The sequence below is a fragment of the Peromyscus eremicus genome, chromosome 7, assembly GCF_949786415.1.
Source record: "Peromyscus eremicus chromosome 7, PerEre_H2_v1, whole genome shotgun sequence".
Classification (NCBI taxonomy): Eukaryota; Metazoa; Chordata; class Mammalia; order Rodentia; family Cricetidae; genus Peromyscus; species Peromyscus eremicus.
The window spans coordinates 82,710,673-82,736,446 of NC_081422.1; the positions used below are offsets into that span (position 1 = coordinate 82,710,673).

The 25,774-nt window shown below is 39.0% G+C and overlaps 1 protein-coding gene across 1 annotated transcript; it reads right to left on the bottom strand.

Annotated features, from left to right (window-relative positions):
* Positions 1-3,964: 3,964 nt before the first annotated feature.
* Positions 3,965-25,163, bottom strand: LOC131915658 (tripartite motif-containing protein 43-like). Its single transcript, XM_059269065.1, has 5 exons — positions 24,756-25,163; positions 24,134-24,229; positions 22,522-22,544; positions 4,562-4,647; positions 3,965-4,083 (listed from the first exon to the last, which is right to left on the bottom strand). The coding sequence occupies exons 1-5, from the start codon at positions 25,161-25,163 to the stop codon at positions 3,965-3,967; spliced, it is 732 nt and encodes a 243-aa protein (XP_059125048.1).
* Positions 25,164-25,774: the final 611 nt, after the last annotated feature.

A 25,774-nucleotide genomic window follows, 5' to 3' on the forward strand; every position in this document is an offset into this window, starting at 1 on the left:
TTTTGTTCTTTTTTTGTATTTGCATGTGAATCTGATAATTGTCTTTTCAAGATGTCTGAAGAATTCTGGCCTAGGCGTGGAATTGCACTCCTTTAATCTTAGCACTCAGGAAGGAGAACAGACAGATCTCAGTGACTCAGAGGCCAGCCTGATCTACAGTTCAAATTCTGGGACAGCCAAGGCTACAGAAAGAAACCTTGTCTTGAACCCGACCCTTCACCAAAAATAAATAAATAAATAAATAAATAAATAAATAAATAAATAAATAAATAAATAAAAGAATGGCAACTTTCTTGTGGTGGTAACACAAGCCTTTAATCACACCACTGGGGAAGCAGAGGCAGAGACTTAAAAACTAGCCAACTCCATAGCCTTGACCAGTATAACAAAAGTTTCAAAATTTTTGTCTCAAATACCAAAAAAAAAGGATAGTAAGAAAGGAAGAAAGAAAGGACGAAAGAAAAGAGAAAGGAGGGAAGAAAGAAAGAAAGGAAAGAGGGAAGGTAGGATGGTTCTCTCAGGTGTTGGTGGTGCAAGCCTTTAATCCCAGCACCTGGAATACAGAGGACAGCCCAAGCGATACAGAGAAACCATGTCTCAAAACACCAAGAGTCTGTTTCAAATTGACATTAAATAGTGAGCACAATACATACCTGTGCTCCAGCTTGACACCATTAAGTGGAATCCCATAGGTAGAGCATATTTCTATGGTGCTAGAATGCAGCTGAGGGTCCTGAGAACACTTAAAAGGGACTTGCACAGTCAACTAGAGCCTGAGTCTCTAAGACTACTCTCTTAGTATCTAAGCATAATTACTTAATGTCAAGTACACAAAAACAAGCAAACAAAAATCACTATGAAATAAGGTTACTTTATGGAATATGTGGACTACAGAATAAAAGGTAATATAGTCTACTATTGTTTCATTTAATAGTATTTTAATATTTAATAGCAATACATTGCAATAGGGAGTACTTAAAAATCACTTGGTACTGGATTGCAGATTTCCCCTGTGGAGAAGTAAGGCCAGACAGGGTCTTTGAAGGTGCCAGGAGGGTACTTGTATATGAGGGAACACTTGGCAACATTCACAAAACTTAAACATCCCTCCTCACAATCAAGGAACACACCAACTCTGCACAGTGGCTTCTCTATATAGTGCTGAAATACTGGGCATGTGGTGAGGAGACTGTAATGATTACCCTCCTTCACACACACAAGAAGAAAGGCACCTTCAGGTTCAATCACTTGGTTTCTATTCCATAACAAGGAATCCTTACAGACCCCTACAGCCCAGTCCCAAGAGTCCTTCAAATCAATCTCCCAGTAATATTTCCCTAGGATGAAGCTCTGTGATCTCCAGGAAGCATAATAGCATCCAGCAAAATCCGCAGATGTATCTTTACGGTGAGGTCTGAAGTTCAATCTTCTCATGGCATTAAAAAGGTTTATTTTGTGATGGATAATGGTTATGTTTGGTAAGGAAATGTGCACTGTGGGAAGAAACAACATTTAGGTAAAATGACCATTTACATTTCTCATGTGAGAGAGGTCCATAGAGTCTTCATAGATTTTAAAAAGAAAAGGCTAAGACCTGAGGTTAAATTTGGATCAAATAAACCAATGTCAAGGATTTCCACAAGAAAAGAGTGGTAGCATGATGAAAAGTTTTTTGAAAATTGTAGATGCTGCAGAGGAGGCAGCCTCAGCTTACTTCTGTCAGGTGACTTTTTCTTCTTCTTTTTTTTTTTTTGCAATACAATTCAGTTCTACATATCAGCCAAGGATTCCCTTGTTCTCCCCCATCCCACCCCTCTCGCTTTTCCTCCAGCATATTTCTGGGGAGTTAAAATATTTGTGTTTGCAAAGGTTATCTCATTATTGAAGGGTACCTCTGGTCATTTTATCAGTGGAGACACTCACCTTGGAACTGGTTGTAACTTTCGGTCAGTCCAGTGATGGGTAGGGCACTGAGTTCTACCTTAATAACCTGTGGCATGCTCAGCTGCACTGACTCACTTCTGCAAGGAAAACAAAATATATACCTCCGTGGTGCTAGAGATATCACACTGTGATTAGGAAAAACTTCATTCCAAGTTCAGCCAAACACCACAGGTTACACAAACCTGACAACTTGAGTTCAATCCTTGGAACCCTTGATGAAAGAAGAAGACTGTCTCCTGAAAGTAGTCCTATGACCCACACACATGTATGCACACACATTCCCACACACATAAAAATAACAAAACAAATAAAAAAATCCCAAAAATGTCACACAAAAACAATTGAGTATTTTCTATATAAAAGATATCTGCATTTTCCTAAGGCAATTTGGACAATTTTATAGCATATTTCAGGGTATCCTGACTTGTCCTGATGGCTAAACTCACCTTCTGAACATGTCATCCAAACCCTGCAAAGAAAACAAAAAAACTTAGATATCTGAAGAAATCAAATCCAATATTAGTTTCTAAAGTTCATATAAATGCCAGTCACCATCACACCAATCTGTCATGGGAAATTATACTCATGTCTTAAGATGATGCCAACCAAATAGATTAGCAGAACTCAAATTCTTGATGAAATCAGACTAAAGAGTAATTTGGGAAAGACGTAGGTATCGACTGTACCTTGCTTTTGAACCCCCAATGTCTGCAAAGGTAACTTTCCCTGAGCTTCTCTACAAGCCATAGGGATACTTTGGCTAAGGATACTACAAAAGGGTGGCCTCACCCCTGCATGCTGCTTCACATGTGTATTTTAGAATTGCATGGTTAGAGGCCTGAGCATTACTGTGAGTTGCAAGGTATCATGTACTACCAAATAGGATCCTTTCTCAAAATGCCAACCTCCTAAAGGACTCTCAAAAACACAGCACTCAAACAGAAGAAATTAAGCCATAGGTTACTTTAAAATTGTGCACAATACGTAAGCAGAGGTAAAGAATGTTGAAAACAGAAATCACTGAATTTCAGTTTTCAAAAAAGCAAGGCACAAAAGCCAAAAGTTAGGACATAATCCCTCGAGAATCTATGGACATAATTTCAAAAAGCTTCTTCTTTCAAGATTATTACAAAATTTTGTTTCTCCAGAAAATTTCTGAAAAGGAAACTCCCTAAAAAAATGCAGGATATATTGAAAGCTATCTTAGTATAACAATCAACACCTTGGGCCTCAGATAATAAAGCCTCTTCCTCCACTCCTCCATGCTCACCTGCAGCAGGACCACATATGGCTCCTGGGACATTGCCATCAGCTTCTGATACATTTCTCTTAGTTCTTTTCTCTTTTGGACCATCATGGTTTCACTTGTCCTGAGTTTCTCTAAAACATATTGGCCTTCATTTCTCATAGACTCAATATGTTTCTCTTCCTCTTCACAGAGGAATGGATGTAGTTTCCTATACTCTTTCCTGATCATTTCTTCCCGAAGAGTCAAGTAGTCCTGAAGAAAAAAAGACATTCCCAATCATCTTTGCGAAGTATTTGTCCTCCCTCATTCCATCCTCCTATGCTTAAATTCCACAAATGATTTGTATAACTCTGATGCATATACTCTGATTGATTGTCTTCACACCTCAGAAAATGCAAATGCCTTGGTTTCATTTATATCTTCCTTGTTAATTACATAGGCAATCCAACCCTAAGATGCATTTACACTTATATTAGAGGTGCCTTAAGAAAGGATTGATCATTCATATGTTCTCAAAGATATGAAACTGTGCATGTATTAATTAGAATTCATGGTGTAGTCATAAAGTCTAATGCAGTGTGCAGAACTATCAGCAATTCACTCATTAGTCCCAGACACTTCAGCCAGAGGCAGACCATTTCTTCTGAGAGCAGAGATATATTATACACTCAGAATTAGAGGTGAGCAGGACATATATCCAAGTATCATATCCTAGGCCTCATATTCAAATCTTGAAAGGTGAATTTTCAAAATATCTGCATCAAGCTGATTTTAAGCATGGTTCTCATACTCACTGTCCAATGGGTTCTCATTCTGTTTTCTGCCTCTAAATTCTCTTGATTTTCTTGGACCTTCTCCCATAAAGATGCCATTTGCTTCAAAAGTCTGTCCTGCAAAAAAGCAACGAATATCAATTTTGAAAATATACCTGACAGACAGACTCTTGGGCAATTAATATAATTATTGTAGTAAGAGTACCAGAATCAAAATTATCCTTCATTTTTTTTGTAACTATGAATTTTAGATTAGAACACAGAATTACAAAATGCAGCTTACCATTTTGCTCAGGTATATTGATGAATTATTTTGATTACCTGTTTGGCTGTACTTGACTCCAATGTACTTTTCCTAATTTAGTCTCCAGCCATAGACACTTTTAAAAGATAGGAAGTTAGTGTTGCACTGTCCAGTGACCTGGGCATAATGTATCATAAAGTACAAATGATCTTTACACTCAGGGTACCCCAAAGGCTGTTTACATTCCTAGTCACCCTTTCTTCATTAGATGTTAATAAAGTACCACCATTCTGAAAAGAGTGCCTTTGTCATAAAGAGGACCAGCATCTTCCTGTGGTTTGCTAAGCCTACCTCTCTCCAGCTTGCAAGTTCTTTCAGAAGCATCACTTACCATTTGATCGTCAGCAGCTGCTTCAATGGGACAGTGTCTGTGTCCTCTGTGCTCATAAGTGTTAGAGCAGAGTTGACAGAGGAATACCCTGTTCTCAGCACAGAAGATCCCCTTAGTATCTTTGTGGGTTACACACTTTTGCTCCTCAGAGCTCAGGTCCTTCATGAGGGTGGCTTGTCTGACAATGGATACCAGCTTCTTCAGAACAATGTTGGTTCTCAAGTCCTTCTGTGATGGTTTCCTACATTTAGGGCATTGGACAGGAGGTTGGATGTCTTCCCAGGAAAGGTGGAGGCAGGCTCGACAGAAGCTGTGACCACAGCTTATGGTGACTGGGTCTGTCAGGCAGCTCAGGCAGATGAAGCAGGTGAGTTCTTTCTGGAAGGCTTGTGAGATGTCTGACTTCATTTTTCTGAAGGAAGAAAAGCAGTAGAATTGCTATTATTCAACCCCAGGGAAGCCAGAAACAGCACAAAAACTGATGCAAGTTGTGATTTAATTCTGTGTATGGCAAAACAGGCTTCATTTTTCAGGAACAAAAAATCAAGATAAGTATAGGATTGCAGCTGCTGATCTTTCCTCTTTCACTCTTCTTGACAGAAATATAGATTAATCTGATGTCCTTCTGAGCCATTCCACCTGCATCTTTTTTGGAGACTCCCTTCAAATTAGTGTCTTGGTTGCTGGTCTGAGACATGCTTTCCCAGTGTTTATAAATAAATATACACTAGAGTGATCAAATTCCTTCAAGTCCACACGTTTGCCTTTCACTACAGACATAAGTAGGTTAAACACACCCTTCTTTGTTGGCTATCTAAGAAAACACTCCCTATTTCACATGGTCCCTAGTAAACGCTTTGCTTAATTTCTGATTTTGCCATCTTAGTTCTTCATATCCTATTATCACACCCTTTGACACCTTAAGACAACATTAGTTACTTGTCTTCTTACTGATTGAAACAGTTAACAAGAATAAGAATTATGGAGGCTCATAATTCAAGGATATGTCCATCATTGTGGGGAAGAAATGGTGACAGGAACTTAAGGTAGCTGGTCTCGTTGCATCCAAAATCAGCAAGAAGAAAGCAAGGAACACTGCTCAGCTCTTGTTCCCTTTTCATTAGTTTGAGACCTCAAACCATGGAATGATCAAGTGATCTCGAGCATTTAGTGTGGATCTTACCAACTGTAGTGAATCTACCCCCCAATAATCCTTCACAGATATCCCTAGAGGTTTCCATATCTATCCTAAATCCCATCAAGTTGAATCTAGTGTACTCTCTATGGAAAATTGTTTGTTTATCAAAGATATGGTTCCTGGCTTCAGTTTATGCGATGAACCTTGAGGCATAAATGAGGCTCTCATGACTCTAGCTGAATTTCCTATTTAATCAACAGGGGCCCATTGTTCCTTCTCTTGGAAGGTCTACACAAAAGAATAATCTTGGATTGACTGAGATAAACATCCGTCAAATAACTTCAGCTTTTGTGGTCTGAAGTAAATGGACTCCTTGGCTTTTGCTGGTGGTCCTATTTTCCTCAAAAACAATGCTAATACTCATTGTCAAGTTTATTTTAGAAAAGAGATGGAGACTCCAATGCTGCCTTCCTTAACTTACCTGATGGTCCCCATTTAGTATTTTTTTCCTGTACATTAGATACTTCTTTCCAAAATAATTTATGAATTCACAGAAATAATGAAAATTGAATGCAGAATTTAAAAAAATTGCACCAGATTATAACCAGGATCTACTTTCCTGAATAGAATATTGTGTTTAGTTTTCTCTAATTTAATCACATTTATCCTTCCAACCTACCAAATCAACCAATAGCAGGAAGAGCCAGTTTTTCAAAGATGGTAAACTATTATCAAGCATTATTTCACACTGTGATGTTTCCCTATAGTTTACAACAGAGAAATACTAAAATATTTTCCTTTACTAAATAATGAGTTTTCACTTTTATACATAATACTCATAGAATATATCTCTAACTGCTAGTAATTATCAATCTATTCAGAGCAATTTTTTATATATTTTACATGTAAAATTAACTTAGAGGTGTTGATCTCACATCTATGAACTACATACAGAAATACTTTATAAATATTCTTAAAATTTGGAGAAAGATCAAAATTGAAAGTTGGAACATCAGAGCAAAGAAAGACTGTGAATGGATAAACAACAATTATCGATACCTGTAACTCACAATATATTTAAAATGCAAGATGACCAAATGGGAGCAGAATCTCTTTTGATAAATAGCCAAATTTTAAGCATTTTTAAGCAGAAACCTCAGTTTGGTAATAAATTAAAATAGAAAACACCAACTTTCAATCTTAAATTGTGCACTCACCCAAGAAATAGTCTCCAGCCTCAGCAGTGTTTTGTGGAGACACAGCAATATTAGCTCAGCTCTGGGGTATGATCCTCAATGTGTGGAGGAGATAGATCTAGCAGTCTAGGAGCCACAAGATATGGAGACTCACTCTGTCTGGTCTAGAGAAGAATGAAGCTGGCTGGCCCCTGGATTGTCCTTATATACTCTCTAAAGACCACACCCACTTCCTCCCATGTTGCTTTTACTGATGTTTGCTGTAGGTGAGCTCCTGTAAATAGCATTATTCTAAATGGATGGAAGATTGAATTAACTCTATGGCCAGTATCCACAAACAAATCTCCACAAGATTTCCTGAGGTCATGCTTAGCTGGGTGTGGTAGCTCACACCTTTAATCCTTAGAGTCCCAGAGGATGAGCTGCTGAAGCAGGGGGAGTTTTAGTTTAAGGCCTGCCTAGGATATACAGTGAGAACTTTTCTAAAAAAAATTTTTAAATAAATAAAGAGAAATTTTGCTACAATATTTCACTGTTTCTAAATAATTTGTGGTGTGCTTATATTCTTGCTTTTCCTTTTGTAATTTCAAACTTAATGTTATCAATCTGTGATTTTAGCAAATATTCTAGGCAAAATGTGTTTCTAAGACCTGGGAGCTGACAAGTAGTGGTGGGTATGCTGGGGTAGGGGAGTTAAGGGAGTCCTTAGGAGGGAGAAAAGCAGGTGTTCCACCAGGATCTAATTTGTCCCCTGGGAAATGGGGGGAGTGAAGAGAGGCCACAGCAGGTAGTCTGCTACAGAGCTGGGCTGAGACTAGGATATTGGATTTGGAGAGAAGAGTGAAGATCTTCAGTTAGCCTGCCTGCTTCCCTAGCCTACTTGCTTCTCTGGCAGGCTTCACTGAAGGGTTCCTAGGGAATGCATGCTGGTATTTGGAGGCTGGAATAATGTGATTAGAAGCAGAAAAGAAGGTTGGAGGGGAAGATCTGTGTAATCCACTAGAGGTGGGGGCAGAGAGGAAGGGAAGGTCACAGCAGTTGGTCTGCTACAATGCCTAGGCTGAGACTAGGGGATTGGATTTGGAAGAGAGGAGGGAGAAGTGATGATCCACAGTTACCCTGTTTCCCTGGCTAGAGTCTCTGAACTTTATTTTTGTTTCCCATTAAAACCCCTGTGTTATATATTGCTGGAACACAGTAATGTTTTGTAAAACGTATCTTTGTGGGCAGATTTTAAAACAGGCTTCATTTTACTCCATTGTACAGTCATCCTAACAAAAGTAGGGGAAGAAGCAAAGGCTTACACCAGTAATGCTTGTCTTTGAGAAATTGTAGCTAGAGTTTTTACGTGGCCATCCCACATTCTCTCTCCATGATCTTTCAAGATACAAGAGAGATGGGATAAAAATGAATGTGGCTTTCCATCTAGGACCTCTTCTGACCTCCTCAGGCCCCAGACATGCATGTGGTGGACATACATAACATACATACATTTATTCGGGCAAAACACTTACACATAAAGTCAAGTAAATACATCTCTTGTTTTCTTTAAAGTGTAGTGGAAACAAAGCTTACTAATTAAGTAGCTATTAGTGGGCATGCACCTAGCATTCCATAACTGGAGATTCAATTATACAGAGTAACTCATCACATATCCTTTGGCATACATACCTATACCTGTGCAAGTACCAATTTCAACATTAGAAATTCATCTTCCAGAGACTACATTTAACTGGATGGAATAAAATATTATCATTGTTCACAGCTGTCTGATGTAATTAACATTTATCATTTGAATTTTGGGACTTAAGAAATGAAATGAACAGTAGAGATTTCATTGCAATGGGACAATTTTGAGTTTACTTATAGTAATGACCTAGGAACTGTTTTCTGGAATTGGGTTAAAAACTGAACTGTTTAACTGAAGAAATTTATTATTTCTACCTAGAATCAAGATGCAGTTTTGTGTATGCATATATGCTTTATTAATTGGTGATTCATGAATTGTTTTGTGGAACTGTTTATGTAAAATTGAAATTACTAACAGAACTTGTTTTGTGTTACAAATGGAACTGTTTAAATAGAAGTTTGGGTTTTCTAACTAGGCTTGAGATTTTGCTTAAATTATAAAGAAAAGGGGGAGAGTTAATATTCCTTAGTCTAATTTCAAAAGTTGTTTGAGTGGATTAATGTCATGTTTTTGTTAGTAAGAAATGCAAATGGGGTATACTTAGAGACTACTTTTAAAGTGTAAAGAGTTTTATTAAGAGACTGCTTTTGGATGTTTTGCTAAAAGTTTTCAAAGTGTTAATGGTTAGATTGAAAATATTGCTTTTCAATATGGGTTTGTAGAAATTGTATATGTTTGGGTTCCTCTAACTAGGTTTGAGATTTTGTTTAAAAAATTATAAAGAAAAGGAGGAGTTATGAGGTTGAATTATGTTTGCAGAAATTATATTTACCCTATTGATATTAATGCACCATGGTTTTGTGGAGTTAAGGAAATATTTAAGTTTGATGTGAATACATTGAAGTTTTTCCTATGTTCTGTTAGCAAGAAAATTCAAATGATTGAGTTAAAGTTGTAAGACGGAGAAAATTGTTAACTATATATAGCACCATATATGCTAATTCAAATGGTTTTGTTAAGAGTTTGCTTTGAGTTATAAGACTGAGAGAATTGTGACTATGTATAGCAATATTTATGTTAACCTGTTAATGGTAATGATGAAGCTAAGGGATTCTTTAAGTTTGTAGTCGCCTTAAGAGTTTTTGGTTTAGAAAGGGCTTGAGGCAGCTAAGACTGCTGTAGTCACCTTGGACCTAATTCAAAAGAGAAATGCCATCTATATCATCCTCTACTCCCATACTGGGAAGTGTAACAGCTTGGAGATAGCTGTAAGCCATTAATAGTTATTTTTTATATATTAAGAAAGGGGGACCTGTGGGAGCCCGTTCTCGGGTTCCTCGTGGCTTTACCCAGCAGGTCCTCATAGAGGATGATTAGACCAAGGGCCTGAATGCAGGTGTCTGGGATGGTCTGCACTTGGCTGTGCTGGGGGAGGAGGTCTTTTGCTCCACCCCTTGGCGTCTCTATAAAAACCCTGGGGCAGAGACAGTCGGGGCCATTGGAAAAGGTTCCAGGCCTTCTCGAGGCTATCCTTTATTTTCTATCTGTTTATCTCCCCAATAAATCCTATCTAATATTTCCTGCTGTTCGCACTCAAGAAAACTCTGGGGAAATGTGAGGGTGGTGGGTAAATGCACCACAAGGTTCTAATCCCTGGAACCTATGACTGTCTTCTTTGTTCTAAACAGGATTTGTAGGTAGGATTAAATGAAGGGTTTTGAGATGAAATTTTGTCCTGGATTATCAGGGTGTTGTAGTTTGGATATTAAACATCTGCTCAAACACACATGCATATATGGGGAGGTACTCTTTATAAATGACATGGCAGCTTTAGGAGGTGGGACCAAACTGGAGGAGTAGGGCACTGGAGATGGAGGAAGCTTGAGACTTAGAAATGAGCTCTGTTTCCTGCCCCCTCTCTCCTACCTGGTCCATGGAGATTCTAGTAAACAGTCCCACACTGCTGGAAACAGAGCTTCAAGCCATTCCCGCCTTCCATCACACCCCAGCCCCTTACATTGAATGGTTTCATCTCAAATTGTTAGCAAGAATAAACCTGTCTTCCCTTAAAAAAATGATTCCATATGTATCACTTTATTTCAGGTCCAACAATGTACAGTGACATTAGCGTTCAAAGAATCCTTGGTCCCAGCCTGTCTAGAGTTCAAGTTAACCCCCTAGAGAACTGGAAATGCTGTGGATGTGAAGCAATTCAAAACCTGCAACATATTTCTTATCAGAGACTGGATTTCTCTGTGTAGCCTTAGCACTCTGGGAAGTAACTGTGTGAAACAGTCTGGACTGGACCTAACAGAGATCCACCTGACTCTGCCTCCCAAGTTCTGGGATTAAAGACTTACTCCACCACCACCTGGCAGAATCTGCAACATTCAGTCAGATAGTGTTGATTGTGTTGCACCTCGATGCCCTGTTTTTTTGTTTTATTTCTAATTTGTTAGTGGGAATGAAAGTACATCATTTTCTCCTTCTATTCCTTCTTAGATGTCCTTCATGTAGTCTCTAAAGACCACTCCAACTTGCTCCATGGTTGTTTTTTAATAATACTACCAATAGATGAGCTCCTGTGATTAACATTATTCTAAATGATGAACGATTGAACTCATATAGCAGTCAATCTCCACAACAAGATTTCTTGAGTCATTACTTAGCTGGGTGTAGTAGCTCACACTTTCAATCCCACAGTCAGAAGGAGAAAGGTGCCAAAGCAGGAAGATTTCTAGTTCAAAGCCAGCCTAGGGTATACAGTGAGAATTTGGAGAGAACTTGGAGTAAGGCGAACTTTACTCTATTGTTGGTAAGAGTGCAAACTTGAACAGCCACTTTGGAAATAAACGTGGCATTTTATCAGAAAATTGGTAACCAATGTACCTCAATACCCAGTGATAACCCTTTTGCTCATATATCCAACAGATACACAATTATACCACAAGATCATTTGAACAACTATGTTCATGACATCTTTATTTCTAATAGCCAGAACTTGACATCATGAGGTTTGCAGGCAAATGGATGGATCTAGAAAAAAAAAATCATCCTGAGTGAGGTTACCCAGACTCAGAAAGAAAACCATCGTATGCACTCACTCATAGGAGAATACCAGTTGTAAAACAAAGATGACTAGACTGCTATTCACAACTCCAGGGAGACTACCTAGAAAACAGGACCTGAGGAAAGACACAGGTATCACCCAATGACAGAGAAATGGATGAGATCTACATGAGCAAACCGGACGTGAGAAGAGGGGAGGTAATGAAGGGCAAGGGTCGAGGGAAAGAGAGCTTAGGGGAGCAGGAGATCCCAGCTGGATCAAGAACAGAGAGGGAGAATAAGGAAAAAGAGACCATGATAAATAAAGATCCTATGAGAATAGGAAGAAGCAAAGTGCTAGAGAGGTCCCCAGAAATCAAAAAAGATACCTACACAATAGACTACTGGCAATGGTCAAAAGTAAGCCAAACTAACTGTGAGTGTCTGCCTGTATGGCCGATCAGGTCTTTTCTATGTTGTTGTAAATAAACATGACGAGGTCTTTCTTACTTGATCTGAAATCTAATGTATTGTTCTGTTTAATAGTAAACCAAATCAAGGATATATTATTTCAGTGATTGTGATGTTAAACAATGATAGGAATAACTACTAAGAAGACTGGCAAGAAAAAAACGTGCTTTGAATTATTTGTCATATCATTGAGATGTGTTTAGTATTTATAAAGCACAAGGAACCATAATGCCTATCTTTTTTTTTTTAATCTTTATTTTGCAATACAATTCAGTTCTACATATCAGCCACGGATTCCCTTGTTCTCCCCACTCCCGTCCCCCTCACCTTCCCCCCAGCCCGCCCCCCATTCCCATCTTCTCCAGGGCAAAGCCTTCCCCGCCGACTGAGATCAACCTGGTAGACTCAGTCCAGGTAGGTCCAGTCCCCTCCTCCCAGGCTGAGCCAAGCGACCCTGCATAGGCCCCAGGTTTCAAACAGCCGACTCATGCAATGAGCACAGGACCCGGTCCCACTGCCTGGATGCCTCCCAAACAGATCAGGCCAATCAACTGTCTCACCCACTCAGAGAGCCTGATCCAGTTGGTGACCCCTCAGCCATTGGTTCATATTTCATGTGTTTCCGTTCGTTTGGCTATTTGTCCCTGTGCTTTATCCAACCTTGGTCTCAACAATTCTCGCTCATATAAACCCTCCTCATTCTTGCTAATTGGACTCCCAGAGATCCACCCGGGGCCTAGTCATGGATCTCTGCATCCAGATCCCTCAGTAGTTGGATGAGGTTTCTAGCTCGACAATTAGGGTGTTTGGCCATCCCATCACCAGAGTAGGTCAGTTCGGGCTGTCTCTCGACCATTGCCAGCAGTCTGTTGTGGGGGTATCATTGTGGATTTCTGTGGGCCTCTCTAGCACTTTGCTTCTTCCTATTCTCATGTGGTCTTCATTTACCATGGTCTCCTATTCCTTGTTCTCCCTCTCTGGTGTTGATCCAGCTGGGATCTCCCGCTCTCCCAAGCTCTCTTTCCCTCGACCCTCGCCCTTCACTACCCCCAATCATGTCCAGGCTGTTCATATAGATCTTATTCCATTTCTCTGTCATTGGGTGATCCCCGTGTCTTTCTTGGGGTCCTGTTTTCCAGGTAGCCTCCCTGGTGATGTGATTAGCAGTCCAGTCATCCTCGTTCCACATCTAGTATCCTGCTATGAGTGAGTACATACAATGTTTGTCTTTCTGAGTCTGGGTTACCTCACTCAGGATAATTTTTTCTAGATCCATCCATTTGTCTGCAAACCTCATGATGTCATTGTGTTTCTCTGCTGAGTAGTATTCCTTTGTGTATATGTACCACATTTTGTTTATCCATTCTTCAGTTGAAGGGCATCTAGGTTGTTTCCATGTTCTGGCTATTACAAACAATGCTGATATGAACATAGCTGAACAAGTGCTCTTGTCTTGTGATTGAGCATTCCTTGGGTATATGCCCAAGAGTGGTATAGCTGGATCTTGGGGGAGGTGGATTCCCAATTTTCTAAGAAAGCGTCATATTGATTTCCAAAGATGTTGTACAAGCTTGCATTCCCACCAGCAGTGGAGGAGAGTTCCCCTAGCTCCGCATCCTCTCCAGCATAAGGTGTCTTCAGTGTTTTTGATCTTAGCCATTCTGACAGGTGTAAGGTGGTATCTCAGAGTTGTTTTGATTTGCATTTCCCAGATTATTAGGGATGTTGAGCAATTCCTTAAATGACTTTCAGCCATTTGAGTTTCCTCTGTTGAGAATTCTCTGTTTAGTTCTATAGCCCATTTCTTAATTGGACTGTTGGGGCACTTTGATGTCTAATTTCTTGAGTTCCTTATATATTCTGGATATCAGTCCTCTGTCAGATGTGGGGTTGTTGAAGATCTTTTCCCATTCTGTAGGCTGTCGCTTTGCCTTGTTGACCGCATCCTTTGCTCTACAAAAGCTTCTCAATTTCAAGAGGTCCCATTGATTGATTGTTTCTCTCAGTGTCTGTGCTACTGGTGTTCTATTTAGGAAGTGGTCTCATATGCCAATGCATTCAAGACTACTTCCTACCTTCTCTTCTAGCAGGTTCAGAGTAGCTGGATTTATGTTGAGGTCCTTGATCCACTTGGACTTAAGTTTTGTGCACGGTGATAGATATGGATCTGTTTGCAGCCTTCTACATGTTGATATCCAGTTTTGCCAGCACCATTTGTTGAAGATGCTTTTTTTTTTCCATTGTGCACTTTTGGCTTCTTTGTCAAAAATTATTTGTTCATAGGTGTGCGGATTCATGTCAGGGTCTTCAATTCGATTCCATTGGTCCACATGTCAGTTTTTATGCCAGTACCAAGCTGTTTTTATTACTGTAGCTCTATAGTAGAGCTTGAAGTCAGGGATCGTGATGCCTCCAGAGGTTGTTTTATTGTACAGGATTCTTTTGGCTATCCTGGGTTTTTTGTTTTTCCATATGAAGTTGAGTATTATTCTTTCCAGGTCTGTGAAGAATTGTGTTGGTATTTTGATGGGGATTGCATTGAATCTGTAGATTGCTTTTGGTAAGATTGCCATTTTTACTATGTTAGTTCTGCCTATCCATGAGCATGGGAGATCTTTCCATTTTCTGACACCTTCTTCAATTTCTTTTTTCAGGGACTTAAAGTTCTTGTCATATAGGTCTTTCACTTGCTTGGTTAGTATTACCCCAAGGTATTTCATGTCATTTGTGGCTATAGTAAAGGGTGATGTATCTCTGATTTCCTTCTCTGCTTCTTTGTCTATTGTATATAGGAGGGCTACTGATTTTTTTGAGCCTGGCAGCTTCCACTTAGAAATTAAGGTTGCGAGCTTGTCCCATCCCTGGGCACCAGCCACTCCAGGGAAGACCTGCCCAACTTGGCCCCAGGTTCTGGCCACCGGGCAGGTTCCCTTCTATCCCCACTGGGAAGGATCCCCTTCTCCAAGACCCCTGGCAGACCCTGCAGTCTCCACGCCCTGCCCCCATGCCCATCTGCCCAAGCTCCAAGCCTCTTCCTGAGACTTAGAGGCTGGCCCCCAGCTCCCATCTTGCCCCGGACTTCCCTTCTAGAGCAGAGAGAGAGAGAGAGAGAGAGAGAGAGAGAGAGAGAGAGAGAGAGAGAGAAGAGCTCCCATCCTGCCCCAGACTTCCAATTTGGACAAGAGAGCTCCCATCTGGATAAGAGAGATAGACTCCCTGAATCTGTCAGCTCTGTCTGAACCAAGTGTGCGGATAAGGCCAAGAACGAACCACAAGGAGATGGGCAGATGTCAAGGCAGAAACACATACAACAAAATGAATAGCAATACAGCATCACCAGGCCCTAGCCCTCCTCCAACACCTAGGCCTGAACATCAGAAATTGGAAAAAGCAGAAGAAAATAGCCTTATGAATGACATCATGAAGAAGCTAGAGGCTTGTGTAGAGGAAAAGACAAAAAAATGTGAAGAATGCTGTAAACAACTAGAGGAAAGGGCAAACAAATTAGAAGAAATCAATAAAGTCCTGGAAGAAAACAATAAAGTACTGAAAGAAAATCAAGAAAAATCAATGAAACAAATGAAGGAAACAGTCCAAGACCTGAAAAGGGAAATAGAAAAAATGAAGAAGACACAAACAGAGGGAATGCTGGAAATAGAAAATCTGAGAAAACGATTGGGAACTTCAGATGCAAGTATAATCAACAGAATGCAAGAGATGGAAGAAAGGATCTCTAGCGTTGAAGATACAGAAAAGAAATAGATTCATCAGTCAAAGAAAACACTAAAGCCAACAAAGTCATGAACCAAAATGTTCAAGAAATTTGGGACACCATGAAAAGACCAAACCTACGAATAATAGGGGTAGAAGAAGGAGAAGAATACCAACTCAAGGGCACAGAAAATATATTCAACAAGATCATAGAAGAAAACTTTCCCAACTTAAAGAAGGAAATGCCTATGAAGATACAAGAAGCCTATAGAACACCAAACAGACTAGACCCCCCAAAAAAGTCCCCTCGCCACATAATAATTAAACAATTAAACGTACAGAATAAAGAAAGAATATTAAGAGCAGCAAAGGAAAAAGGCCAAGTGACATATAAAGGCAAACCTATCAGAATAACACCCTATTTCTCAATGGAGACTTTGAAAGCCAGAAGGACCTGGACAGATGTAATGCAGACAATAAGAGACCATGGATGTCAGCCTAGACTAATATACCCAGCAAAACTTTCAATCATCATAGATGGAGTGAACAAGACATTCCATAACAAAGCCAGATTTAAACAATATTTATCCACGAACCCAGCCCTACAGAAATCACTAGAAGGAAAATTCCAACCTAAGGAAGTCAGATACACCCTCGAAAACACAGGCAATAGATAAAGCCACAGCAGTAAACCCCAACGAAGAGAAGTACACACACATCACCACCAAAAAATAACAGGAATGAACAATCACTGGTCATTAATATCCCTCAATGTCAATGGACTTAATTCACCTATAAAAAGACATAGGCTTACAGAATGGATATGAAAGCAGGACCCATCTTTCTGCTGCATACAAGAAACACATCTCAAATTCAAAGATAGACACTACCTAAAAATAAAAGGCTGGGAAAAGACTTTCCAATCAAATGGTCTTAAGAAACAAGCGGGTGTAGCCATCCTGATATCCAGCAAAATAGACTTCAAACTAAAATCAATCAAAAGAGATCAAGAAGGGCATTACATACTCATCACAGGAAAGATCCACCAAGATGAAGTCTCAATTCTGAACATTTATGCCCCAAACACAAGGGCACCCACATATGTAAAAGAAACATTACTAAAGCTTAAATCACATATAAAACCCCACACATTAGTAGTGGGAGACCTCAACACCCCACTTTCACCACTGGACAGATCTCCCAAATTGAAACTTAACAGAGATATAAAGGACTTAATTGATGTCATGACCCAAATGGACTTAATCGATATCTACAGAACATTCTATCCTAACAAAAAAGAATATACCTTCTTCTCAGCACCCCATGGAACCTTCTCTAAAATCAACCACATACTTGGCCACAAAACAAATCTAAACAGATACAAAACAATTGGAATAATCTCCTGTGTTCTATCAGACCATCATGGTCTAAAGTTGGATTTCAACAACAACAAAAACTACAGAAAACCTACAATCGCATGGAAACTGAATAATACCCAACTGAATCACCAATGGGTTAAGGAAGAAATAAAGAAAGAAATTAAAGACTTCCTAGAGATCAACGAAAATGAAGACACCACATATCCAAACCTATGGGACACTATGAAAGCAGTACTAAGAGGGAAATTCATAGCACTAAATGCCCACATAAATAAGCTGGAGAAATCTCACACTAGTGACTTAACAGCACACCTGAAAGTTCTAGAACAAGAAGAAGCAAAGTCTCCCAGGAAAAATAGATGCCAGGGAATTATCAAAGTGAGAGCTGAAATCAATAAAATAGAAACAAAGAGAACAATACAAAAAATTAATGAAACAAAGAGTTGGTTCTTTGAGAAAATCAACAAGATAGACAAGCCCTTATCCAAACTAACCAAAAGACAGAGAGAGAGCATCCAAATCAACAAAATCAGAAATGAAAAGGGGGACATAACAACAGACATTGAGGAAATCCAGAGAATCATCAGGTCATACTTCAAAAACCTCTATTCCACAAAACTGGAAAACCTAAAAGAAATGGATAACTTTCTGGATAGGTACCACATACCTAAACTAAATCAAGACCAGATAAACTATTTGAATAGTCCAATAACCCCTAACAAAATAGAAACAGTCATTAAAAGTCTCCCAACCAAAAAAAGCCCAGGACCAGATGGTTTCAGTGCAGAATTATACCAGATCTTCAAACAAGAGTTAATACCAATACTCTCTAAATTGTTCCACACAATAGAAACAGAAGGAACATTACCAAACTCCTTCTATAAGGCGACAATTACCCTGATTCCTAAAAAAAACAAGGATGCAACAAAGAAAGAGAACTACAGACTGATCTCCCTCATGAACATCGATGCAAAAATACTCAATAAAATACTGGCAAACAGACTCCAAGAACACACCAAAACAATTATCCACCATGATCAACTAGGATTCATTCCAGGGATGCAAGGATGGTTCAACATACAAAAGTCTGTCAATGTAATACACCATATAAACAAACTCAAAGAAAAAAACCACATGATCATCTCACTAGATGCTGAAAAGGCATTTGACAAAATCCAACACCCCTTCATGATAAAGGTCTTGGAGTGATCAGAAATACAGGGAACATACCTAAACATAATAAAGGCAATTTACAGCAAGCCAACAGCCAACATCAAATTAAATGGAGAGAAACTCAAAGCAATTCCACTAAAATCAGGAACGAGGCAAGGCTGTCCGCTCTCCCCATAGTTATTCAACATAGTACTTGAAGTTCTAGCCAGAGCAATAAGACAACATAAGGAGATTAAGGGGATACAAATTGGAAAGGAAGAAGTCAAGCTTTCCCTATTTGCAGATGACATGATAGTATACTTGAGCAACCCCAAAGATTCCACCAAGGAACTGATACAGCTTATAAACACCTTCAGCAACATAGCAGGATACAAGATCAACTCATAATGCCTATCTTAACACAGCGTCCAAGGAATGTGTAAAATGATGATGAGAAAGTCAATAATATTACATGTAAGTTATCAGTTAAATCCTTGGTGAGGGAACTGGAGTTGTCAGACTGGTAAAGATTTCTTGTATGTAAAGTTTATTTAGTTTTCTTGCTATAAATACGTTTCAGATATTAATTATTCCTAACTGGAATTAGCATGACTCCTATTGATGGAGTCATGAGCTGTGCTATCATTCATGCTGTGGCTTCTTTGTGGCATCTTCCTGGTGTTTGAATTAAAATGACTACAGTAACAGGTGTTACCCAATAGGAGACCAAGAGATGGAGCCCTTTACTTCCCTTTAAGCAAATTTCTCTGCCTCTAAAGTCATAGCCTTAACCCTAGTTGAGTAGGTCATAGAAGCCATTTAGAATCTGCCTTTGATAATACCAGAGCAGAAGAAGTTGGATGATTTGGTTCATTTAAGGAAACCTTTAGGGTGTGAAGTAAGCTTTATGTCGAGCTCCCTGATTCTTCTCTTTGGTAGGCTCAGGATTAGGAAAGGAGGCTTGGGATGAAGGCATCCTGAAGTGGAGTTTGATGTGTTTCCTCCTTTGGGAATTCTCTGTTTAGCTCTATACTCCATTTTTAACTGGGTTAATTGTTTTCTTGATGTCCAGTTTTTTGAGTTATATATATATATATATAACTCGTTATATATATATAACGTTATATATATATAACGTTATATATATATATAGCTCGTTAATGGCTGTAGAGTAGTTAAACTTCTTTTCCTATTCCATGGGCTGCCATTTTGTCCCAATGATGGTGTTCTATGCCAAACAGAAGCTTTTCAGTTCCATGAGGTCCTATTTATTAATTGTTGTTCTTAGTGCCTGAGCTATCGGTGTTCTGTTCAGAAAGCATTTCCTGTTCCAAGTGAGGTTATGGCTAATCTTTGCTTTCTCTTCTGTCATATTCAAAATATTTTGCTGAGGTCTTTCATCATTTAGACTTGAATTCTGTACAGGGTGATAAATCGTGATGTATTGGAGTCTTCTACATGAAGCCATCTAGTTTGACCTGGTACATTTATTAAAGATGTTGTCTTCACTTTAGTGTGTACTTTTCACTTTAAAAATAAAAACATCAGGTATTCATATGTGTATGAATTTATGAATTTATGTGTGGAGCTTTAATTTGCTTCCATTGATCAATGCATCTATTTTTATGACAACATCAAATTATTTTTATCATTATAGCTTTGTAGTACAATTTGAAAATGGAGATAGTGATGGATCCAGCAGTTGTTTTATTATTCAAGATTGCCTTAGCTTTTCTATTTTTTTGGCATTTTTGTTGTCATTGGGATATTTGGGATTTTGTTTTGTTCTTTTTTTTATATTTCCATGTGAAACTGATAATTGTCTGTTCAAGATGTCTGAAGAATTCTGGTCTGGGGGTGGAATTGCACTCCTTTAATCTTAGCACTCAGGAAGGAGAACAGACAGATCTCTGTGACTCTGAGGCCAGCCTGATCTACAGCTCAAATTCTGGGACAGCCAAGGCTACAGAAAGAAACCTTGTATTGAACTCCACCCTTCACCAAAAATAAATAAATAAATAAATAAATAAATAAATAACAGATAGATACATAGATAGATAGATAGATAGATAGATAGATAGATAGATAGATAGATAAAATAATGGCATCTTTCTTGTGGTGGTAAAACAAGCCTTTAATCAAACAACTGGGGAAGCAGAGGCAGAGAATTCAAAACCAGCCGCCTCCATAGCATTGTCCAGTATAACCAAAGTTTCAAAAATTTTGTCTCAAATAACAAAAAAAGGATAGTAAGAAAGGAAGAAAGAAAAGAGAAAGGAAGGAAGGAAGAAAAAAAGAAATAGGGAAGGAAAGATGTTTCTCTCAGGTGTTGGTGGTGCAAGCCTTTATTCCCAGCACCTGGAATACAGAGGACAGCCCAAGCGATACAGAGAAACCATGTCACAAAAGACCAAATGCGTCTCTGTCAAATTCACATTAAATCAGTAGTGAGCACAATACATACCTGTGCTCCAGCTTGACACCATTAAGTGGAATCCCATAGGTAGAGCATATTTTTATGGTGCTAGAATGCAGCTGAGTGTCCTCAGACACTTAAAGGGGGCTTGAACAGTCAACTAGAGCCTGAGTCTCTAAGACTACTCTCTTAGTATCTAAGCATAATTACTTAATGTCAAGTAAGAAAAACAAGCAAACAAAAATCACGATGAAATAAGGTTTCTTTGTGGAATATGTGGACTACAGAACAAAAGGTAATATAGTCTACCATTGTTTCATTTAATAGTATTTTAATATTTAATAGCAATACATTACAATAGGGAATACTTAAAAATCACTTGGTACTGGATTACAGATTTCCCCTGTGGAGAAGTAAGGCCAGACAGGGTTTTTGAAGGTGCCAGGAGGGTATTTGTGTATCAGGGAACACTTGGCAACATTCACAAAACTTAAACATCCCTCCTCACAATCAAGGAACACACCAACTCGGCCCAGTGGCTTCTCTATATAGTGCTGGAATACTGGGCATGTAGTGAGAAGACTGTAATGATTACCCTCCTTCACACACACAAGAAGAAATGCACCTTCAGAATCAATCAGTTGGTTTCTATTCCTTAACAAGGAATCCTTACAGACCCCTACAGCCCAGTCCCAAGAGTCCTTCAAATCAATCTCCCAGTAATATTTCCCTAGGATGAAGCTCTGTGATCTCCAGGAAGCAAAATAGCATCCAGCAGAATCCGCAAGTGTATCTTTACACTGAGGTCTGAAGCTCAATCTTCTCATGGCATTAAAAAGGTTTATCTTGTGATGGATAATGGTTATGTTTGGTAAGGAAATGTGCACTGTGGGAAGAAACAACATTTAGGTAAAATGACCGTTTACATTTCTCAGACGAGAGAGGTCCATAGAGTCTTCATAGATTTTAAAAAGAGAAGGATAAGACCTGAGGTTAAATTTGGCTCAAATACAACAATGTCAAGGATTTCCACAAGAAAAGAGTAGTAGCGTAATGAAATGTTTTTTGAAAACTGTAGATGCTGCAGAGGAGGCAGCCTCAGCCTACTTCTGTCAGGTGACTTTTTTTTTTTTTTTTTTTGCAATACAATTCAGTTCTACATGTCAGCCATGGATTCCCTTGTTCTCCCCACTCCCACCACTCTCGCTTTCCTCCAACATATTTCTGGGGAGTTAAAATATTGTATTTGCAAAGGTTATCTCATTATTGAAGGGTACCTCTGGTCATTTTATCAGTGGAGACACTCACCTTGGAACTGGTTATAACTTTCGGTCAGTCCAGTGATGGGTAGGGCACTGAGTTCTGTCTTAATAGCCTGTGGAATGCTCAGCTGCATTGACTCACTTCTGCAAGGAAAAAAAAATATTGACCTCCGTGGTGCTAAAGATATCTCACAGTGATTAGGAAAAACTTCATTCCAAGTTCAGCCAAACACAACAGATTCCACAAGCCTGACAACTTGACTTCAATCCTTGGAACCCTTGAGGGAAAAAGTTGTCTCTTGAAAGTTATCTTCTGACCTGCACACATGTGCAACTCTATGCACACACATTCACAAACACATAAAAATAACAAAACAAATAAAAAAATCCCAAAAATGTCACCCAAAGACAATTGAGTATTTTCTATATAAAAGATATCTGCATTTTCCTAAGGCAACTTGTACAATTTTATAGCATATTTCAGGGTATCCTGACTTGTCCTGATGGCTAAACTCACCTTCTGAACATGTCGTCCAAACCCTGCAAAGAAAACAAGAAAAACTTAAATATCTGAAGAAATGAAATACAATGTTAGTTTCTAAAGTTCATATAAATGTCAGTCACTATCACACCAATCTATCCTGACAAATTACATTCATGTCTTAAGATGATGCCAACCAAATAGATTAGCAGAACTCGAATTCTTGATGAAATCAGACTAAAGAGTAATTTGAGAAGGACATGGGTGTCAACTGTACATTGCTTTTGAACCCCCACCTGTCTGCAAAGGTAACTTTCCCTGAGCTTCTCTACAAACCATAGGGATACTTTAGCTAAGGATACCTCAAAAGGGTGGCCTCACCCCTGCATGCTGCTTCACATGTGTATTTCAGAATTGCAGGGTTAGAGGCCTGAGCATTACTGTGAGTTGCAAGGTATCATGTACTATCAAAAAAGATCCTTTCTCAAAATGCCAACCTCCTAAAGGACTCTCAAAAACACAGCACTCAAACAGAAGAAATTAACCCAAGGGTTAATTGAATGTTGTGCACAATATATAAAAAGAGGTAAAGAATGTTGGAAACAGAAATCACTGAATTTCAGTTTTCAGAGAAGCAAGGCAGAAAAGACAAAAGTTAGAACATAATCCCTAAAGAAACTATGGACATAATTTCAAAAAGCTTCTTCTTTCAAGATTACTACCCAATTTTGTTTCTCCAGAAAACTTCTGAAAAGGAAACTCCCTAAAAAAATGCAGGATATATTGAAAGCTATCTTAGTATAACAAACACCACTGTGTGCCTCAGACAATAAAGCCTCTTCCTCCACTCCTCCATGCTCACCTGCAGAAGAACCACATATGGCTCCTGGGACATTGCCATCAGTTCCTGGTACATTTCTCTTAGTTCTTTTCTCTTTTGGACCATCATGGCTTCACTTGTCCTGAGTTTCTCTAAAACACATTGGCCTTCATTTCTCATAGACTCAATGTGTTTCTCTTCCTCTTCAAAGAGGAGTGGATGCAGTTTCCTATACTCTGTCCTAATCATTTCTTCCCGAAGAGTCAAGTAGTCCTGAAGAAAAAAAAGACATTCCCAATCATCTTTCCAAAGTATATTGTCCTCCCTCATTCCATCCTCCTATGCTTAAATTCCACAAATGACTTGTATAACTCTGATGCATGTACTCTGATTGACTGTCTTCACACCTCAGAAAATGTAAATGCCTGGGTTTCATTTATTTCTTCTTTAATAATTACACAGGCAATCCAACCCTAAGATGCATTTACACCTATATTAGAGGTGCCTGTAAAAAAGATTGATCATTCATATGTTCACAATGTTATGAAACTCTACATGTAGTAATTAGAATTCACGGTGTAGTCATAAAGTCTAATGCAGTGTGCAGAACAGTCAGCAATTCACTCACTAGACCCAGACTCTTCTACAGAAGCAGACCATTCTTTCCAAGAGCAGAGACATGTTATACACTCTGAATTAGAGGTGAGCAGGACACATATTCCAAGTATCCTATCCTAGGCTATTCAAATCAAGGATATTAAAATCTTGAATGGCAAATTTTGAAAATATCTGCATCAAGCTGATTTTAAGCATGGTTCTCATCCTCACCGTCCAAAGAGTTCTCATTCTGTTTCCTGACTCTAAATTCTCTTGATTTTCTTGGACCTTCTCCCATAAAGATGCCATTTGCTTCAAAAGTCTGTCCTGTAGAAAAGCAATGAATATCAATTTTGAAAAATATACCTGACAGACAGACTCTGGGGCAATTATTACAATTATTGTAGTGAGAGTACCAGAATCAAAATTATCCTTCATTTTGTTTTCTTCTCGTAACTATGAATTTTAGATTAGAACACAGAATTGGAAAATGCAGCTTACCCTTTTGCTCAGGTATATTGATGAATTATTTTGATTACCAGTTTGGCTGTACCTGACTCCCATGTACATTTCCTAATTTAGTCTCCAGCCATAGACACTTTTAAAGGATAGGAAGTTAGTGTTGCACTGTCCAGTGACCTGGGCATAATGTATCATAAAGTACAAATAATCTTTACACTCAGGGTACGCAAAAGGATGTTTACATTCCTAGTCACCCTTTCTTCAGTAGATGTTAATAAAGTGCCACCATTCTGAAAACAGTGCCTTTGTCATCATGAGGACCAGCATCTTCCTGTGGTTTGCTAAGCCTACCTCTCTGCAGGTTCCAAGTTCTCTCAGAAGCATCACTTACCATTTGATCAGCAGCAGCTTCTTCAATGGGACAGTTTCTGTGTTCTCTGTGCTCATGAGAGTTTGAGCAGAGTGGACAGAGGAAGATCCTGTTCTCAGCACAGAAGATCTTCTTAGTATCCTCGTGGGTCACACACTTTTGCTCCTCAGAGCTCAGGTCCTTCATGAGGCTGGCTTGTCTGACAATGGACACCAGCTTCTTCAAAACAATGTTAGTTCTCAATTCCTTCCCATATTGTTCTCTACACAAAGGGCATCGGACAGGTGGTTGGATGTCTTCCCAGGAAAGGTGGAGGCAGGCTCGACAGAAGCTGTGACCACAGCTTATGGTGACTGGGTCTGTCAGGCAGCTCAGGCAGATGAAGCAGGTGAGTTCTTTCTGGAAGGCTTGTGAGATGTCTGACTCCATTTTTCTGAAGGAAGAAAAGCAGAAGAATTGCTATTATTCGACCCCAGAGAAGCCAGAAACAGCACAAAAACTGATGCAAGTTGTGATTAAATTCTGTGTATGGCAAAGCAGGCTTCGAAACAAAATATCAAGATAAGTATAGGGTTGCAGTTGCTGATCTTTCCTCTTTCAGTCTTCTTGACAGAAATATAGATTAATCTGATGTCCTTCTGAGCCATTCCACCTGCACCTTTTTTGGAGACTCCCTTCAAATTAGTGTCTTGGTTGCTGGTCTGAGACATGCTTTCCAAGTGTTTATAAATAAATATACACTAGAGTGATCAAACTCCTTCAAGTCCACATGTTTGTCTTTCACTACAGACATAGGTAGGTTAAACACACCCTTCTTTGTTGGCTATCCAAGAAAACACTCCTTGTTTTCACATGGTCCCTATTAAATGCTTCGCTTAATTTCTGATTTTAGCATCTTAGTCCTTCATATCCTCCTGTCCCACCCCTAGACACTTGAAGTCAACATTACTTACTTGACTTCTTTCTGATGCAAATAGTTAACAAGAATAAGAATTAGGGAGGCTCATAATTCAAGCATATGTCCATCATTGCGGGGAAGA

What these genes read in the sequence shown, in the direction of transcription:
- LOC131915658 (XM_059269065.1), bottom strand. Translation starts at nt 25,163, where the DNA reads ATGGAGTCAGACATCTCACAAGCCTTCCAGAAAGAACTCACCTGCTTC. An exon ending in TTGGACGACATGTTCAGAAG is followed by an intron (nt 4,648 to 22,521) that starts GTGAGTTTAGCC and finishes TTATGAGCACAG; the next exon opens with AGGACACAGACACTGTCCCA. An exon ending in AACTTGCAAGCTGGAGAGAG is followed by an intron (nt 4,084 to 4,561) that starts GTAGGCTTAGCA and finishes GCTTTTTTGCAG; the next exon opens with GACAGACTTTTGAAGCAAAT.